Below are 20,479 nucleotides of genomic sequence, written 5' to 3' on the forward strand. Positions count from 1 at the left end.
CTTCACAGTCATTTTGCCTCGAACCGTAATTCTGACTTGTAAGTCGCCTGTCCAATTCACTATTACGTTCGTGCAGTGATAATTCTGCTTAAATTGCAATTATCTGAACCTAGAAATTGACCCTGTTGTATGTATAAACAAAATATATCACAAGTGGGTTCCTGCCATAATCCAATGCACTCCTCTCTACATGGAAAAACTCAAACTGGGTCCCCGTCTACACCCACTGAAGGGGTGGACTCTGGGTGGATTAAAGACCTAAATATGAAGGGCAGAATTAAAATAGAACATACAGCAGGATGAGTGGCTTTGAGACCTAGGGGTGGGGGACAGCTCAAACAAAAACTCAAAAGCAAAAATAACAAGGCCCAAAGCATTTGATGAATTTGATTAATCAAAGGACACATGGGAGCCGGCTGGCATCCCTTGGTCAAGTTCTGTGCAAGCCTCTCACAACCCAGCAGTTCCACCCCGGGGTATTGTTTTTTGGGGGAAGTTCTCGCACCCGTCTGCAGGGTGGCATGGAGGAGAATGCTCATCAGTGTCATCTGGGGAGGTGGCAGCTGGGAGGCGGCTCTGGGATTGGGCGGGAGACTCACCAGGAGGGAGGGACAAGGGGCAGCCGTGCACACAGCCAAGGCACCTGAAACATGCAAGGCTGAGTGAAAAATGCAAGAGGCGGCGTGAGACACAGAACACAGTGCCGTTACGGACGCGGAACGCAGACACAGAAACACACGTTTTGCCGGAGCACAGTGAAAAGAAGATACCTGGAAGTCACTTGAGGAGGGTTGCCGATAGGGCGGACAGGGAAGTGGGAAGAGAAGGGGAGAAAGTATCCATTCGTACCCCTGCTCCAACCCAAGTCTCCCGCTCTGAGTACACAACCTTCCAAGGGTCAGTCTACATGTTCACCGATGAGCAGCACGGCGGCTGTAGGACATTATCACTGAACTCGGGCTGGCAAACTTTTCCTGTAGAGGGCCAGGGGGTCAATATTTCAGGCTCAGCAGCCCATGTGGCCACTGCTGTAGTTACTCAGTTCTGCCTTTCAGGTGCAAAAGCAGCTGCAGACAATCCACAAGGAAATGAACACGGCTGTGTTCCAAACTTTATTTTATGGATACTGAAATTTGCAACGTCATGAAATTCTTCTGTGCCAGGAATATTGTTCCTTTTCGCGTTTTCAACCACGTGAAAAGGTTGAAATCATAGTTTGCATAAGGTCCATAAATAGGCATGGGGCTAGATATGGCCCACAGGCTGTAGTTTGCGAACTCCTGGTTTAATTGGTGACTTTTGCCCCCAGTGGACAGAATTTTGTCCAGAGAAAACGTGTTTAATCGGTGTGGTAGACTGAGGGCTCACCTTGCCCCCAAGGCCAGCCAGCCAGCCAGCACCTTCTGGATTTGTGAAGAGCACTGAATGAGAGATGGAACAGAGCAACCATCTGGCTGGGGCCAGAAAGACCACCCTGAGGGGAGTGGGGACCCCCTGAATGGGCAGCATGGCGTATCCATCTGGGTCAGCAGGAGGGAGGGATGTTGTTTGTGGCTGATATGCTAAGGGAGTGGGTGGCTGACAGCCTGTGGGACACACGTTCACAGGTGCAGGCTCACTCGAGCTCATTGGTGGCATCTAATGGCAGAGGGCACGAGTAGTGGGTGGCAGGAGGGGACGCCGGCAGCCTGCTCCTAGACCAGCCGGGTCAGCTCTGCCTTGCTTTGGCCTGAGTCTGGCCCTCCGATGTGCTGGCCCCTGACACCCTGCCAAATAATTCCCTTCTGGCTTTAGTGAGCCAGTGTCACTTCCTGTTGTTTGCAACCATGGTCCCCCAGCTGGTATGGCTTTGAGCAATTCACATCACCTTTCTCAACTTCAACTTTCTTTCCACAAAAATGTCTTACATGGTGTGCACCATGGTTACGGCAGGGTGGGCAGAGTTTCTAACAATGACTCAAAGGTTCCTGCAGCCCTTGACTGTGGGGAGGTATCATCCCCTTGATGGTGTTATGTTATGTTGTTACAGCTGATGTCAAGGGGGTTAACGTTCCCATCCAGTCACATGAGTCCCTTTAAAAACAGAGAGCTCTCTTGGGGCGCCTGGGTGGCTCAGTTGGTTAAGTGTCTGACTTCAGCTCAGGTCATGATCTTGTGGTTCGTGAGTTCAAGCCCCGCATCGGGCTCTGTGCTGACAGCTCGGAGCCTGGAGCCTGCTTTGGGTTCTGTGTCTCCCTCTCTCTCTGCCCCTCCCCTGCTCGTGCTCTGTCTCTCTCTCAAAAATCAATAAACATTAAAAAAAAAAATTTAATAACAGAGAGCTCTCCGGTCCAAAGAGGACTTCAGGGAGACCTGAAGTGTGAGAAGGACTTGGGTCCTCGCTGGCCAGAAGGTGAATGGGCCATGCGAGGTGCAGTGTGAGCAGTGACCCTGGAGCTGACAGCCAGCAAGGAAACTGGGATCTTAGTCCTACAACCGAAAGGAATGTAATTCTGCCGACGCTGGAGTTTGGACACGTGTTCTCCCCCTGAGCCTCTATACCTGGCCAGTGACACCTTGATTTCAGCCTCGTGAGAGCCTAAGGAGAGCCAAGCCAAGCCTGCCTGGACTTCTGGCTTGTACAACGTGAGATCATCAATGGGTGTTGTTTCAAGCCACTAAGTTTATGGTAATTCGTTACGGTTGCATAGAAACCAAACACAACTGCCAAACAGACGCGCCCCATCTGCACACACAACCTCAATTACCCTTTCAGGCACTGAGTGGCCATGTGCTTCTGGAGAAGAGATCTGATTGGTCTGTGTTGGATCATGGTGACTCCTCCCCTTTACCAGGGATTGGTTTAGGGATAGGCATGTTACGTGCTTTTGGCCAATAAGAGGGAAGGGAAGTGTTCCAGGACGATCTCTGGGAAAAGGGAAGTCCAAGGAGGAAGTTATTTTTCTGTCTGTGCATGTGGCAGTGATGCCTGAGACCATGGCAGCTATCTTGTGACCATGAGGGAGGCTTGCCGACAGGCCAAGACGACAAGCTGAGGAAGACAGCGTGGGAAGATGAAGAATTGTAATCCTTGCAGACATCACTGAGTTTCGAAGAAACTGCTTTTTCCCTGGACTTCTTATGGGTGATCATCAGCGTCCTTAAGATTTAAGCCATTTGGAGTTGGGTTTTCTGTTTCTTGCAGCCTAAAGTGTTGTCACCGAAAACGGCTCACAGCGCTGCTTGGGGATTAAGTGAGGTTGTGTATGTGAAGTCCTTAGCGCAGAGCCTCAGGCCCAGCAGGTGCTCAGAAATGTTAGCCTGCAGTCTTAATGCCTCTCCCCTCCTGCCTTAGCCCTGGGGTGAATCAGGGTTCAACCGGAGGACTGGGGCCAGCAGGGGACATTGATCTGTGCCTATGTCTGTAGTTCCAGCACTGTCTCAAGAGCTTTATTATAAGGAAGTGGCTTCTGTGGTTGGGGGGCTGGCTCAGCCGGTCTGAAATCCCTAAGAGGGGGAGATCACAGGCAGGCTGGGATCCCTGGGCATAGAGAAGCTCTAGTTACAGGCAGAACCTGTGAAAGAACCTTTTTTCTTTCAGGGAAGTCCTTGCGAGTGATTAAATTGCGCTCACCCAGATTATCCCGGATCACCTCCCTTGCTGAAAGTCAACTGATCACAGACTTTAATAACAGTTGCAGAATGCCTTCACAGCGAGCCTCGATTTGTGTTTGGACCGCCTGGGGCTGTTACCAAGTGACACATCAGAAGACCGTCACCGCTCCCCGGCCCGGCTTTTCCTAGAATGGCTGGAAAATGTCACTTGCGTTCGCTTCCCTTTCTGCTTTCAGCTGCCTGAGCCACTCAGCCCCTCTGTGCGCTTTGGGGAGCTGCAGGGCGGACAGGACGTCTAGAGCCCGGCCAGGGCCCACCGACGGGTGGGGGCTTCCAGGCAGCCGGCCAGGCCGCTGAGCCCGCCCCGGAGGGCCTGGGGGCTTGCACACCGTGCTTCCTTCGCTGCGTGCCGGCGTTTCCTGAGCGAAGCCTCGCAGGAAACGGAGGCCAGCATGTGAAAACAAGAGAACAACAGTAGGAAGAAGAGCTTGAGAGGGGGCTGTGGAGGGTGAGCTGAAAATAAATCACAAAGAGGGGAGTGTGGGACAGTCCTCAGGGGTGCTTTGGGCCTGGGAAGGGTTGTCCATGACTCCTCAACTCTGGCTCCTACTTGCCTTTCCTGGGGTGGGAGGCAGGTGCAATGGGAGTGTGTCCATCAGGGTCTCGGTGCAGGGGTCACACTGCCACTGAGTGGTCTCTAGAGGCATCTCTCCGCCTAGCTGCTAATTTTGTTCTGTGATTCATCTGACAGATGCATCACTGAGCCAGCCACCACGCCCAGTGCCAGAGGTATTGCACTTAGCAGCAGACAGCCCTAGCCTCATGGAATTCACCTTCCCCCAGGGGACACAGACCTTAATGAAGGGGTCACGACAGTAAATTAAGGATGGAAAAAGCCAGGGGCTGTGAGAGATGACAGGGGAGCAGACTAGATGGGGCTGGGGCCTCTCTGAAGAAGTGAGCCATAGCAGAGGAGACCGGCGGTATGGATGACTTAGGCCGGTGACTTAGGCAAGGCAGGGCTGAGAGCGGTCAGGAACTAAACGATCAAGGAGCAGAAGGGCCACTGTGGCCAGAGTGCTGTGGACAGTGGGCGGAGTGGAGGACGCTGGGGCTGGATCCGTGGGTGGTGGCCAGATCACTCAGGTCCACGATAGTCAATGCAAGGAGGCCAGTGTTTATTCTAAGGGCAACAGGAAGCCACAAGGTTAGATGTGGGTTTAGAAAGCCTCCCCCCCTCCCCCGCCCCACCAGCCACTGTGTGGTTGGTTAGTGGGCTAGAGAGCTAGGGACAGCAGTCACATCTGTGCTGATGCTGGTGGGTGGCAGGTGTGGCTGAAGGGGAGCAGGTAGGTTGGAGACTTAAAATTCAAACATTACCTCCTCAAGGAAGCCTTCTGCCAGGCAGGACTGAATTTACATGAAGTCTTCACCCTCAGAGCCTCGGAAAGTGACTGTATTTGGTGACAGGGTCTTGATAGAGGCGATCAAGTTAAAATGAGGTCACTGGGGTGGCCCTAATCCAATCTGACTCATGTCTTTATAGGAAGAGGAGATTAGGATCCAAACATGTGCAGAGGGAGGGCTATGTGAGGACAGAAGCAGAAGACGGCCATCTGCAAACACATTCTCCTGCAGAGCCCCCAGAAGGAACCAACCCTGCCCACACCTTGATCCTGGACTTCTGGCCTCCAGGACGGTGAAATGATGCATGTCTGTTTAAGCCGGCAATAGTATTTGTCACGCAGCCAATCTGACTGATACACTGTCCCAAGCGCCATAGTAAAGAAACCTCTTCCACCTTGCCCATATCTTATTCATCCCATTTATTGTCACCCATTGGCTGACCATATCCCCTACCCAGGATGTCAGTCCCATGAGGGCAGAGACTTTGTCTCGGTCATAGCTGTCAGGACAGCGTCGGCACTCTCTGGGCATGCAACAAAATTTGGGTGAATAAAGAAAAGTCAGTAGTTATGTCTGATGGAGACGATGAAGAGACTAAGAGAGGATTCTCTGTCCTCCACGCTTACTGGGTCTCTGACTGCTGTTGGCCCCAAGCTTCTCCAGGTCACCTCAGTCCTCTTGGGAGAAGTGTCCCCACTGCTCCCAACTCAGAGCAGGCAGTGGGAATCCTCAGATGTTTCCAACAGTCCAAGCACCTGCCAGCCAGTAGGCAGCCCTCGTCTTTCCTGGGCTTGGGTCTCTGCTAGGCTCAGTGGCAGCAGGGACAGAAAAGAGGGGCGCTGGGTGCCATCATTGCCCACAAGAAGTTCCCAGTCTAGGAGCTCCTGCCTCAACTTCCTGCATGAGACCCAGGCCTGGTCAATCACAGTGATTGGCTCCGAGTAGTTACACGACTCCCACCTGGGCCCATCACTACCTTCCGTGTCCCTGTTGTCAATGATTGGTTCAAGGATGGGCATATAACCATGTCAGGATAATCAGAGTTAATCTAAGGGTTTTGTTGGAACTACCGGAAAAGAAAAGCTCTTTCTGTTGGGGGTGATTCAGAGGGTGGAAACTCACCCTTGTGATGCTGGCAGACCTCTTGCTCCCATATAGGAAGAATGTCTGAAAGTGGAGCCCACAAGAGGGAAGCAGAGGTAAGAGAGAGATTCCACATGACATTATTTGTACTCCTAGATCCAGCCATGCCTGAAGCCATACTCTTGTGCTTTTCAGCAGATCATGCACCCCGCTCCCACCAACTTTTAAATTTAAGCCAGTTTCAGTTTAGTTTCTGCCATTGGCGACAAGTGTCCGATATAACAGAGATATTCCGCTACCTCCAAAAAAGCATACATTTATTTCTCACCATTTCCCCCACACGAGAGCACCTTGATGGTCTATACCCCAGGTCGTTGCATCAGAACATCCTGGAGACCATGATGCCCACTCCCTCATGTGCTCCAGGGTTTCTCTGGCTTGGGTCTCAGGCAGAAGCCATTTACACCACCCAGAACTCGAGACAGGTGATGTCAGGATCCTGGCTCTATAGTGCCTCTGAAGCAACAAGGCCTGCCGGGCCTCCACCCCGGCACTGGCCTCTTCCTTGTGTTTCCTTATGTGGTCGGGACCCTCTGTCGTCAGCGCAGAGCCTGGAGCCTGCTTCGGGTTCTGTGTCTCCCTCTCTCTCTGCCCCTTCCCCGCTTGTGCTTTGTCTCTCTTCCTTTCTCAAAAATAAATAAACATTAAAAAAAAATTGCTTCGTTGGTGCCATGCTGCGGCCTTTATGATTCTTGGATTTTCACTTCCAGAAAGGAAGCTCACAGGTTAGACGTTTGTTGTTTTTGTCTGACCTGCATCCTTCTTCTGTTTCCAGGTAACGGCACCCACGTTGCTTTGAGGAACTCCCCTGCCCCCACACCCAGGCTAAGCACCCACCTCTCCCAGACCTCAGGGCTCAGTGTGTGCTCTGGCCCTGGCCGGATGGAGTCTCCCAGCACCCTGGCCTAAGGAATCCCAGCCATGGATTCTTCCCTGGGACATCATCCACAGGTGCTAGAAAGCAGGATGTTGGGTCACTGAAGTTGGGCTCACCGCAGCCACGTTCGTGGGCAAAACCAAGCAGGGACAAGCAGAGATACAGGATGCACAGAGTGTGCTGGCGGCATGGGGATTTAAATCTGCTCCGGAGTGTGGAGCAGACAGACGCACGAATGCTCCCCACAGACGAGAAGGCCCCCACCACGGGAGGCCAACTGATGACAGTGACATTTACTGAGTGCCAAGTACGTGCCAGGCACAATTTGAAGTGCCCTTTGTATCCTGGCTAACTCTTCCTTCGTGACGTAGGCACTAACATCAACCCCACTTTCCAGATGAGGAAACTGAGGCGCGATAGGTTGAGTCAGAGCTTCCCAAGAAGTGTCAAGGCACCAAAGAAAATAGACGCACATAGAGGTAAGTGGACAAGGTGGGTCGTGGCCAAACATGGCTGGTGTGGCCCCTCAGGCCACCCTGAGTCCGTGTGGCTGGCTCTGACCTGGGGACCCCCGTCCACTTGGGACCCATCTGCATGCTTCAGGCTACCTGCCTGGCTGGGAACTGGACAAGCTGGGACCGGAAAGCAGGGGATCGCAGAGCCCATCCCCTAATCTGAGCACAAAGACACAGGAACTGCAGCTTGTTCCCAACCACCCAAGGGAAGCAGCACACGCAGCCCTAGACTCTGGGACTCTTGAGGACCGAGTCTCGCTTGGGGGTTGCCCTGTCCTACTGGGTGACCTTGGGAAGATCACTGTCCGTCTCTGGGCTCCAGCTTCTTCTCTGAAGGACACGTTTGCTGCACACATTAGCCTGTACGGTCAAGATCCCGCTCCTTGGTAGGCACATGAAGTCCCAGACCCTGGGCCGTCAGCCATAAGGGTGGGCTCAGCTCTGCTCTCAGAGAAATCTGGCTGGGGGCATGCTTTGCCTGAGGGGAGACTTCTCTGCGGAGATACTATTGAGCAAAGAGTCTCCATTCCTGGGACTGAAAAGGCCTCACTCCTTCTTCGGGCCCTTCTGCACCTCCGTGACCCTGCTCTGGCCATTGTGTTCACATAGACATCCACTGGTGAGTGGTTTCTCAGCAGGCTTTGCTTTTTTGGATAGGAAAGAACAGATGTCCCCCTTCTTTCTGCCTTTAATAGGGTTGTGGAGGCCACACGTCTGAAGGAACATTGCAAAGACTCATTTGCTCCAGCTCCACATCGGGGTCCGAGCTCTCAGGGCAGAGCCTGCTTGAGATTCTCTCCCTCTCTCTCTGCCCTTCCCCCGCTCGTGTACGTGTGTGCACACTCTCTCTCTCCCTTGCTCAAAATAAATAAATAAACTTTAAAGTCTGTTTCAGCCCGCAAATCCCAAGGTTCCATCCTTGCAGAAGGCTCTGTCTTGGAACAGAGAATAGCAGGCCTGAGGCACCCCCCGAGCTCCTGGCAAGGCCTCCAAGTATGGGACTGGGGGTCTGTCCCTTCTCAGGGGCTGGAGGTCAGGCCCTGCGTTCTCTCTCCCTAGACCCAGATATATCCTCCTCACCTGTCTCCTTGCCTCTCGCCACCCCTCCTGCCTGATCTGTCTTCCAGACACAGCCAGAGGGGTCTCTGTGAAGCTCAAATCTGATTAGGCCCTTCTTGCTTAAGCCCTTCTCTGTCTCCCTTGTTCTCTGGGGTAAAGGTCTCATGCTCAGTCTGGTGCTCAGGGTCCTTCGCCACCCCCTGCCTGCCTTCCAGCCTCCTCTCCTGCCACTTTCCACTTCAAACCCTCTCCCACCGTAAGCCTCCCTGTTTGCAGGAGCCACCCAAGCCCTTCACATCTCTAAGCCTTTGTACTCACTGCAACCTGCATTTGCAATGCCGGAGAAAACTCCTACTCATCCTTTAATACCCAGGTTGGATGATGGAATAACCCCAAGAGATGCCCTGACCCCCCTGCCTCATTCATGCCTCCTCCATGCTTGTCTACACTCTGCAACTTGATTAGGGTCCTGTCTACAATCAGCTGAGACTGTCCATTGCTTGCTGCTGGTCTCCAGACAGAAGGCTCTCTAGGGGCCGGGCTCTGTTACTATTAACACCAACCACCATGACCGTTACTATTTATGGGGGGTACTGCGATAAGGGATCAATAATAATAGTAACATGATATTCATTAAGCTTTCTCTCAATGCTAAGCACTTTTCTAGGTGCTTTATACATGTTAGCATTCTGAATCTTCAAATGCCCCAGGAAATGGGTATTAGTAGTAATATTCTCGTCATCCCCATTTTACAGATGAGGAAACTGAGGCTCACAGAGAGAAAGGGAAGGGCTCCAAGTCCCACAGAAAATATGTGGAAAAGCTGGGACTCAAACGCAGGTCAGGCTGGGCCTCCCGAGCCTGCCCCCACCCCCTCACCCCCCCATCAAGCCCATCTGTGGAGGGTCCCAGGCTGGGGCATGTGGCAGGTGCCTGACCACCACTGCCTCTTTGTGAGCCCTGGGTATTGTCCCTAAGAGAAAGGCCTCAGTTCCCACCAGTGGCCACCCACACACCTGCTTCCAAGACTAATGGAATCCGTGACCAGACGCCTCCTAGCTCCAGATGGTACCCCATGCCCCACTGCCCCGCCTCTGCCTGTCTGCTTTCCTCCCTCCCCTGACCTGCTGACTTGGCCCCCCCCCCCGTGCCCCCGGCCCCCCCCCCCCCCCCCCAGGTCAGGCTGGGCTGCCGCCGTGGGGCAGAAGAAAGGAGCTGGCCCTCCAATGGCCTCATCTTTGTGTCCCTTCCACGGTGGTCTGGTCTGCCGAAGGAGCTGTCCTCCTACTCGCCCCCACCCCCATGGGGCCTTTTCATCTTTCCCCTCCCGGACAACAAAGCCACAGAGGCCAGGAGGAAGCCCCTCCTCCCTGCTCCAGCTGAGCTGAGCTTTCTGTCTTCTTTTCTGTAAGTTTCAGCTCAGCCCCTGCCCAGAGGTACTGGCCCCAGGCTCAGCGCAGAGCAGGGGCAGGCAGGCTTCAAGGTGGAGATGCCAGAAACCCATGGTCACTGAGTCAAGGGCAGTTCCTCCAGGAGCACCACCCGCCTTGAAGCAGGATCTACCCACTGGACCACTCACCCAGGGCTGACCCTGTGCTGGAGTCCCCTGTGCCCGCACCCTTCTCACCAAGACACGTCTGAAGTCGCATCCATCCATATGCTCACGCGTCCATTCATTCACCATCTTACTGCGAGCCCTGGGCTGGGTGCCCTGCTACAGAAATGCCAACACGTAGTGTTGGAGACCAGTTATTATGACCCTTTTTGCCCACTCTCCGAGCAAGTTCTGAAGCGCCTGAACAGGCACAGGATGGCGAGGGTGGAATGCCCCTAACCACCCAAAGCATTCAGCAGCCTGGAAAAGCCAACCTTGAGACAAGCCTGTTCTGCAGCTAAACCAGCCTTCCTCCCCGGGGCCTCCACTGTCCAGGGAGTCTCCGGCTGCCAGAGTTGGCCTATTTTTCAAGACAAGAAGGGGGATTTGGGCTGCAGGCTCCAGAGAGAGGCATGGGTGGGGGATACGTGTTTTTTAACACATATGGGATATGTTCCTCCTTAATTGTCCTGGGAGGGGCTCAGTCCCACAGTCCGATGGGGCTGGCTATGGCTCCAGCAGTGGGTATGTGACTAAGCTTTGGCCAATCAGAACGTCAAATCTTCTTGCCCCTCCTCTACCTCCCGCTCCCCACCCCCACTGATGGGTTCAGGGATGAATATGTTTCCAAGTTGGTTCAATGATTTCCAGTTCCAGTACTTCATTGGGATGTCTCAGACGAGAGATGATCTTTCTATTGGACTTAGACCTTTGAGGAGGTAAGTGCCCCAAAGGCTACCAGGAGAGAGAACTTGCCTGAGAGAGAGGCAGAGCTTCTATATTCTGGTGACATTGTTTGAGTACCTTGATCTAGCCATGCCTGAAGCTGGTCTGCCGAGACTTTCCCAGAAGCCACTGTTTTAACCCAAGTCAGTTAGAGTCAGGCTTCCAGGCATTCATCTAAGAGAGGTGGCTGATGGGAAGAAAGAAAACAGAGAAGAGAAGGGTGGAGAGTGGCTGGGTGTAGATTGGGAGAAGTAACAGTGAAAACCCTGGTTGGATGTGGGGTTAAATGACATTTGATGATTCGGGATGGCAAATATTCATAAAAAATGATCGCTGTAATGTCATCTCGCCTCCCTCCCATCATCAGTAAGGTCTATGCTGCTCAAAAATGTGTTGGGAGGGGGGACTGTTTTCGGGGATTTGAAGAAGCTGAGTCTCTCGCCTGAGATGAGGTGGTGTGTCCAGCTGTGGGAAGCAGGAGCCCAGAGGCTGATGTGGCTGTGATGGAGCAGGTAATCCTCCTTGGCAGACTGGGCTGGGTCCGGTGAGCCCCTGAGTTTTTGTCTGGTTCCAAGAGGCCCGAAGACCCCTTTGATTCCTGGAATGCTTCCATATGATCTGGGACTCAGTCCCACAGCTGTGAAACCAGAAGTTCTTCCATGGGGCCTGTCTGCACACAGCCCATTTGTATCCTAACATGGGTGTTCATGGCCTGCTCCCCCCAGGCCCCAGAGGAGCCTCTGGGGGCAGCAGACACGTCTGTGTCATTCCCGTGTACCCGACGTATCCACTTTCTCCATGGAAGGTGCGTAGAGAATGTGGAACTAATATGTGAACATCCTCAATTGCTTAAATGTTTACCGTCCGTTCTCTTAGGTTCCCGGTCAGGGTGGTGAATTGAGGTGCTGTGCAAGGTTCCCTTCCCATGTACTAATACACAGAAGAACTGGATAAAATATAACCATTTAAATGAGTACAGAGCCAAGGTCAAAAACAAGAAGGAGCTTGCCTGGGGAGTTCATACAAGGAGGCTCCTGCATGAAGCCAGGGGCCAGCCCGGGGCTGCCTCATCCATGAACAGAGGTGAGAAAAACCCCTCTTACTGGCCTTGGGATGTTGTCCCTATATATGGACTCAATTTCTCCCGACCTGTGTAGTTCTGAAGCTTCAAGCTGAGAAATGAAGTTACAAGCCGGCCCGGAATCGGGCCCTGGGGGAGGCAGACGGGGAACAGCTCTGACGGGAACGCCACAGCCCTGGGGATGGGTGGGTTCTCCAGGATCATGGCTTCTGCCAAAGATGGGCTCGCAGTTGGCCATCACGAGGCACACCGAGGACCTTGCCATCAGCACGGAAAGGGCAGAGAGGTAAAACACCAGGGAAAGCTGAGCGGTTGCAGCGATCCCAAAGAGATGGGAAAAGAAGGACGTTTGGGAAAGACATGACGGGCAGGATGGCATCCACAACACAAGGACAGAGGGGGACGAAAAAGAAGTAAATGGAAGCCCAGGGAATGAGAAAGGGAGTCACTGAGATATCGTTTTAGGGCGACGGCACGGAAGGGGAAAGGACATCTACTCAGAGTCGGGAAACTCACCAGGGCCCTGGAACAGCCAAGGTTTCGTTAGGAGGCCACCCCCGCTCCAGGGCTCTATTTCCTCGTGTGAGAAAAGGTGGCTCAGATACCAACCTCAGAGGTTATGAGAAGGTCAGAGTGTGTCGCTTCCTGCCACAGTGCTGGAAAAGTGTCATTCATTCTAACCAAATGGCTTCAAGCTGTCATTCCCAGCAGGGATTTCAGTCACTGCGCTTTTTCTCCCCAAACATACATCTGCAGAACACCTGGAGGCATTCCAGAGCGATGTCACTTAAGAGGGCATGACAGGCTCTAGTCTTTGGGGTGTGAGGCCTCTTCAACCCACCAAGTTCCTTCAGACCCTACCGCAGGCTCCATGCGTCTGGTCACAGAGGGACACCTGAGTTCCTGACACTTATCATGCAAAAACAGAGGTGACACTGTAGCCCACAGCTCCTCTGCAGGCTGTGACATTCCTTCAGGTGTTTCGGGGGGGGGGGGGGGCACAGGGAGACTCCAGGAGGACTTGTGGAAGTTGCCAGACTGGCCTGGGGTATGTGGCTTTGTGCTGTTCGGGCTGGGGCTTGGATCCTGGCTTGTCTGGCCTTGGTTTTCTCATCCAGCAAGTGGAGATAATAATAATACCTTTCTTTGAGGCCAGTTGAGGGGCTCATTTGTACTAACATGGGGAAAGTGCCTTGCATCATGCCTGGTACACACGTGATGCTCAATGCATGTCCTTGGCTCTTCCACCCCCCCCCCCCCGCCCTTTCCTTTCTTCAAAGAAGGAGAGCTTTGGGGCAAGTCACCCACAAACTCTGATCATAGAAAATGGGCAGAGGAGGTCTGCCTCCTGGGGCTGGGCATGGTTTAGGGGGCATGTTGTTATAGGGGCAGGGGAGCGAGTGACAGAGCCATCTCCTAATCACCGCGACCTGAGCACAGTGTCACTCTTTCTCCTCACCAAGAGAACCCAGTTTTGTTTGGGGCCTCAGTATGTAGATAAGAGCAGACATGTGACACGATGCTGGCCCAGGACATGGAGATGCACGTTCTGGTGGGGAAGGGGTGTCTCTCCCTGGAAACAAAGGCAAAGCTCACTTGAAGAAAATCCTCCCCACCCTCAGCATTGCCCATCCTTCTTCTGATGCCTGGACACAGACGTGAGGCCTGGAGGTGTGGCAGCCATCTTGTAACTGTGAGTCCACACACACAAAAAGGTAAAGTGGAAAGAGAAAGAAAGAAAGAAAGAAAGAAAGAAAGAAAGAAAGAAAGAAAGAAAGAAAGAAAGAAGGAAAATAGGGAGGGAGGAAAGAAGGAAGGAAGGAAGGAAGGAAGGAAGGAAGGAAGGAAGGAAGGAAGGAAGGAAGGAAGGAAGAAAGAACACAGGTGGTAGGGGCAGGCTGACCTTACTTTTCCATGTTCTGGCTGTGTGACCTTGGGTATGTTACTTCACTTCTCAGAGCCTCACTCCCCACAATCTGTAAACTGGGGATAAAACCTCTACCTTGGCACAGTTCTTGTGAGGGTTAAGTGGCGCCCTGGATACAAATCCACCTTTTCTAGCACAAAGGTCTATCCCAATGTTTGTAGTAGCTTCTGTAGTCATGCTGTGGGAGACAGTGAGTTACTTTAGGGTGAAACAAAGAAGGGCCCCTTCATTTCTCCTCTTGGAGAAAGTTCTAAGGCTGGACACAGGCCCCAAGCCAACCAGCTCTGCTCTTTGGTCGATCAGCTATGCAAACAGGAAGTGACTACCCAAACATTTGGAGCTGCAGGAGGCTGGCCCCGGGGTGGGCCTCCTCACGGAGGCCTCTCTCCACATTGTGTCTTCTCATCTTCCAGCTGGGAGCACCTCAGAAGTGAAGGAGGAGGTCCCTCCTCTGAGGGGCTAGGTTCAAAGCCTCCCCTTCTGGTTGCCTTGCCCACCAGCCTAGGCCAGGCCACTTTCCCTTCGGGCTGGAAGATGACAACAGCCCCTCTGTGGGCTCCCCACAGGCTCTTGCTCTTCCCTCCTCCCATTTCTTTGTCACAACTGCAGCCAGGGCCACTTTTTTTGAAATGCAAATCTGTTCCTGTCCCCCTCTTGCTGAAGTCTTTCATGCTCTCTTTGGGGGAAAGATTAAAGCCCCTGACACACCCTTCCAGGCCCTGGAAGGCCTGGCCTCGGCCTGCCGCTCCAGCCACTCTGGCCTCCTTTTAGTTTCTGGAATGTGCCACAGTTCCCCTTGCCTCAGGGCTTTGCCCACACGATTCCCATTTTCTAACCCCCCCCCCTTCCCCCTGTCCCTCTCCCCGGCCCACCTTGCCAAGTAACATCCTATTCTCAGCTCTCAGCAGCTCAAGGGTCACTTCAGGTGCTGGCTGAGCCCCGCTCTTCCCCCACAGCATTCATCCAGCCGGCTGCCCTACATCTCATCACATGATCTCACATGCTCGGTAGTGGCTGCTCAGGGCAGGGACTCGGGGCTGTCTTGCCCCCAGTCACATTCCTGGTACCTGGTGTAGCCTCTGTACAGAGTCAGTGCTCAGTAAATGTGGAAGGCAGGCAGGCAGGCAGGTGTGCCTTGGGACTCAAAATGGAGAGGGGGCTGCTCACTGAGCGCCTGCCCCGTGGCAGGCAGGACCTCGCGCCCTCTTCACAGCAACTCTGGCAGGCAGGGACTCCACTCTGTTCTACCAAAGGGGAAACAGAAGCTCCAAGAGGGGTCAGTGACTTGCCCAAGGTCGCACATCTGGCAGAGGCCCTGCTGGGATTTAAACTTGGTCCCAAGCCCGGCTTCCTGCCTGGTGGAGTTGGCACAAGGGATCGTTGTCCATCTGTTTCCTCATCTGCCGAACGGGGATGAAATGGTACCAAGTGACGGGGCTGCCGTGAGGATTCAGTCAGGCCACTAAAGTGCTTGGCTCAGCGTCTGGTGCACGTTAAGGACTCAGCAACTGTTAGCTATCACCACCACCACCACCATCATCATCATCACCGGGTTGATCAAAGAACGGATACGAATAACTCTATCCTGTTGCGACCCACGCATGGGCAAATGGAAGGCCTTTGTGGGTGAACACGCACAGGAGTGGTCGGGTGGGTGGCAAGCGATGGAGTGGATGAACGTCGGAGGAAAGGGAAGAACGGCCGACGGAGCGGAGGGATACACGAAACGAACAAACGGGAACGCGAGCACCAACGTGCGTGCGGGGAGGATACACGCCCGTGGTCTGGGACACCCGGAGCTGACTTGGGGCACCGGGGCCGCACCCCCCCGCTCACCTGTAGCGCCGCAGCTCGCCCTCCAGCCGCCGCACCCAGCGCTGCAGGCCGGGCACCTGTCTCGCCAGCGCTTCGAGCTCGCGCACGCGGCCCAGGCTGCGCAGCACCGCCTCCCGGGCCTCCTCGGCGCGTCGCCGAACCTCGACCTGGCCCTGGCGCAGCCGCCCCGCGCGGGCTTCGGCCACCGCCAGGGCGCCCCGCGCCTGCCGCAGCTCCCGCGCCGCCACCTCGGGCCCAACGCGCCCCGCCTCCTGCGCGCCCGCCTGGCTCTTCCAGAGGCCGACCTGCGGGGGACAGGGCCGCGGGGACAGCCGTGAGCGCCTCGCTGCGCTCACCATTCCCGCGCCCCCAGGAGCACCGACCGTGCACGTTTGTTGCGCGCACTGGCTCCCGCTCCCGGGCTACTCTGAACTCGGTTCATTCCTCGCAATAAACCTAATGAGACAGGAGCTCTGATCAGCCCCCCTTTTCCTGGGTGATGGAAACTGAGCCACAACACCCATGTTCTCATCTTGGCGCGGTACCAATTAATTCCCAAACTTTACTCTTCCCTGCCGATTGCCTGCATTGGTGGCACTCGACCTTCCGTGGCGCCTCTGATCCCTAGACTCGAGGAACAAAAAGGCGTTTCCGGACTTCCCCAAGGTCTGGTCAATAGACTGTTCTTGACGATGGGGTTTTGTCTGTCTTGTTTACTGCGGTGTCCCCGACGCCTAAACCAGGCCTGGCACACAGTAGGTGCTCAATAAATACCTGGAGTGAATGATCCTGGACCCTCTTACTCTGCACTCCCACCCTTTGCTTCTCTGGTGCTCCCTGGCTGCCAGCCCTTGCCTCGTCCATAGCTATGGCCACTCAAAGCAGCGCCCTGCCACCCCTCTGCCACTCAGGGCTGGTGTCTGGGCAGAGTGCAGAGCAGGGCCAATACGGGTCAGTTCCCTCCTGCCCTAGGCTTCCTTGGGGCTGCTCTTTTCCTCCTCCCACCCCTGTCACCCTTGGCACAGGGCTGGGCACAGTGCAGAAGTGTTTGTTGACTGAATCCCAGATGCTTGGGCTGGGTCCATATCTCGCTCACTGCTTCCTTCTCAATATCCCAGAGAAGGCCTGACCCCCACAGGTGTTTGGTGGCCGGCGACTACCCGATGAACACCAGGCCCTGGCCCCGAGGGAGGCCCATCACTATTTGCTGAATGATCCAATGAGCTGCTTAAGGGGGGGTGGGGGTGGGGACAGGGCCTCTTTCACCCCTTATCTCCTAACCTCTCCCCGCACCCCCATAGCCTGCCACCACGGAGAGCTCAAGATTCCTGTTTAATGACTTAATGTGTGAGCCGGTCCAGGTTTCCGGGGCGAATGCAACTACTGGGTTAGAAGAGGCAAGAAGGGACAGTGAGGGTGGGGAGATGGGGTGGGCTGGTGATCAGGGTGTGACAGCGGTTCTGGAGGTGGCACGGGGGAGGAGAAGAGGAGGGCTGGAGTGGGGCGGGAGAGGGACAGGATGCCAGCGACCTGGAGTGGGGTGGGGCTGCCCTCTCTCCCCTGTTCCACTTCCTGTGCCCAGTCCCGGCTGTTCGAACGACCCCCGCCCCCATCCAGTCGTTGCCGCCCCCCTCCCTCCGCGCCGGCGCGCACCTGCAGCGCCAGGCAGCGCGCGTCACTGCTCTGCAGCGCGGCCCGCAGGTCCTCCACCAACTCGCGCAGGCTGCCGTTCTCCTCCTCCAACCGCGCCAGGCGCTCGCCGTCCCGGCCGCCGTCGGGGCAGTCGGGGCCGCCGTCCGGGCCCGGCGTGTTGGGGGTGCGGCGGCGGCGGCGCGGGCGGCGCAGGCGGATCTGCGTCTCGATGTGCTCGCTGAGAGCGCCGCGGGGCAGCCGGGGCCCCGCGCGCGTGCCGAAGTAGCCGCAGAGGCGCGCGTGGAACTGGCGGAAGGTGAGCTCGGGCGGCTCCGCGCGCAGCGCCAGGCGCGCCTCCTCTTCAGCATCTGCGTCCCCGTCGGTGGCCACCCCGGCGGCCGCGTCCCCGGCGGCCGCATCTCCCGGGTTCGCGTCTCGGGCGGCCGCATCCCCGGAGGCCTCCCCGGCGGCGGCCCCCTCGGCGCGCAGCCCCAGCACGGCGCAGAGCGCGCGGAAGTCGGCGCGGGGCAGGCGGCCGGCGCCGCGGCAGTCCAGGTGGTGGAAGACCTCCTGCAGGTACTGGTCCAGGCCGGTGGCCAGCACCACGATCTCGTTCTCCACGCCGCGGTCCAGCCCGTAGTGGTGCGCCAGGGCGCTCAACAGCCACTGGGTGCGCCGCGCGGGTCGCCGGTACGGGTCGCCCGCCGCGCCTTCCATGCCGGCCTCCCGGCCCGCGCCGTTCGGCTCCTTCGCCGCCGAGCGTCTCTTCTCGGGTGCCTCCGCCCCGCCACTTCCAGGGGCGGCTCCGGAGTTCCTCGGAAGGAGGGGCTTAGGCTTAGCGGTCGCGGTCTGGTTGGAGCGGCGCGGGGGGCCGTGTCCCGCAGCTGCGCCGGCTTGGCGGGTCGTCCGTGTTTCCCCGGTTGGCTTGGAGGGGACTGGGGTAGGGGGCCGGGTCCTTCTCTCGGTCTCGCTTCTCCGGGTGGCCCCCGCGCTCTCCTCCCCTCATCACTCCGGGGGCGTTCCTGGCGTCTCGTCTTCCCCTCCCACTCCTGGCTCTGTGGGCTTTCGACTCCCTCACCCTCGGCCCCACCCGCCCTGGGCTCAGAGTTTGCTCGGGGACAGGCGCGAGGCGTGGGCGCAGGATAGGAAGCCGGAGCGGGACGGGACGGTGGCAGTCAGGTCCTGTGGCTGGGGGCGTGTCCCCCAAGCCCACGTGTCACTCCACCCCTTCTCCTCCGAAAGGAAAGTCTTCCGAGGATAGCCCCACGAGCTGGCTCCAACCGTCCTCTCCCCGCGCCGGTGCAGAGAAGCCCCTCTCCCCGTATGTTCAGATACTGGGGTCTTAAACTCACACGTCGCTCCACGGCAGGCGGTGCGGGGAGCCTCACGTGTAATTAGAGCCGAGGAGAGGCACCGCTTTAGCGGCATCGCGCCGGTAAGAAGTCAATCTGAGATGGACAGACCTTCGCTCTCTAAGCTGCGTGTGTGTTTGGTGAGGGGTGGGGGGGGGGGGGCGGGGAAAGCAAGGTATTTTTCCGGCCCTCACCTGTGTGCCTGTGGGTAGTGAGTTGGCAGGGCGACCTGAGTTCCACCTCTGAGCTGGGGTTATGCTGGTAGGTTGTTTGGCCAACACTTTCTCTGGTGCCTTACAACACGTTTTTGGCAGGTGAAGGGAAAACCACCCTCTCGGGGAGACCTAGGTTGCTTTTCCTTTCTTTTTCACCAGAGAGATGTCATGCACCTGTTACCGGCACTGGGACTGGTTGTCCAGCCATGTTGGAGCAGACTTTATTCAACTGTCCCTGGCTTTAAGATGGGCAGAATGTGGGCTTGTGTATAACTCTAGGAATTTAAATGCTAAATCCTGGAATTTGAAAAAGCGCTAAAATTCTGTCTCCTCTTCGGCAGTATCCCAGAGTCAGCAGTTTATTTGGTAAACTCCTGCCCATTCTTGAAGATTTTGCCCAAAGGAAGGACTTAGATGCTTCTCCCCAACCATTTTGGACATATTTTTTTTAAACTATAAAAGTAATAACATTTTGACAAAAAGTGTTACATCAGTTTCACTTCTTGGCTCCTACCTTAGAAAAATACATGTGCACAGGATGTTCACTGCATCATTGTTTATAATATTGAGAAACTAAAGACAACCTAGTACCCATCAGCCTCGATGAATCACCAAAAAAGGAGTGAGCAAGGCAAGTTGAAACCTGTTATGTACAATGTTAAGACTTACATGTAACAATAACAACAAAACCACACAGCAGGGTAGTAAATATTTTCTGTAAAGACATGTATATATGCATAGAGAGAGATGGGAGGATTCAAAACTGATTTAGTGGTTATTTCTGAGGATCAAAGATATTTAGCCTTTGCTATAGCATTTCTCTTTTTGACAAGATGACTTCTCCCTCCCTCCCTTCCTTTTTTTCTTTTTTCTTCCTTCCTTCCCTCCTTCCTTCTTTCTTTGTTTCCTTCCTCCTTCCTGCTTTCCTCTTTCTTTCTTTCTTTCTTTCTTTCTTTCTTTCTTTCTTTCTTTCTTTCTTTCTTTCTTTCTTTCTTTCTTTCCAGGGAGGACATAACTTATTTACCATTTACATGCCATAAAATTCACCCACTTAATGGTATAAGTAAATGCTCTTAGTGCATTTGTAGAGTGTATAACCATCACAGTCTAACTTCAGAACGTTTTCATCCCCTGTTTCCCAAAAACCTTTGTACTACTTAACTCATTCAGTACGTCTCCACCTTCCACCCCCAACCTCCACTGCTCAGCAGCCACCACTTTCTGTGTCTATAGATTTGTCTCTTCTGGACATTGCATGTAAAAGGAATCATACAGTGTGTGACAGCCTCCTTTTTGAAAACATTAACAATAATGTTTTCCAGGTTCACCCACATTGTAGCATGTATCGGTACTTTCTTCCTTTCTACGGATGAGTGATATCCCATTGTGTGGGTAGATCACGTTTTTGCTTATCCGCTCATCAGTTGATGGACATTTGGGTTGTCCCCACCTTTTGTCTATTCCAAATACTGCTGCTGTGAACATTCACGTGGGCATGTTTTCATTCCTCTTGTTGTGTAGACCCGGGGTGGGAAGGCTGCT

The 20,479-nt window shown here is 54.8% G+C and overlaps 1 protein-coding gene across 1 annotated transcript in view; it reads right to left on the bottom strand.

Moving 5' to 3' along the window:
* The window catches only part of EFCC1 (EF-hand and coiled-coil domain containing 1), a 41,596-nt gene extending 22,798 nt beyond the window's left edge, over window positions 1–18,798 (bottom strand). The window contains exons 1-3 of the mRNA XM_058723568.1: window positions 18,759–18,798; window positions 17,392–18,371; window positions 15,760–16,043 (exon numbers count right to left, since the gene is read on the bottom strand). Of these exons, the coding sequence (XP_058579551.1) occupies window positions 15,760–16,043; window positions 17,392–18,371; window positions 18,759–18,798 (1,304 nt within the window). The remainder of the gene's footprint in view (window positions 1–15,759; window positions 16,044–17,391; window positions 18,372–18,758) is intronic.
* Window positions 18,799–20,479: the final 1,681 nt, after the last annotated feature.

The sequence above is a fragment of the Neofelis nebulosa genome, chromosome 4, assembly GCF_028018385.1.
Source record: "Neofelis nebulosa isolate mNeoNeb1 chromosome 4, mNeoNeb1.pri, whole genome shotgun sequence".
NCBI classification, from domain to species: Eukaryota; Metazoa; Chordata; class Mammalia; order Carnivora; family Felidae; genus Neofelis; species Neofelis nebulosa.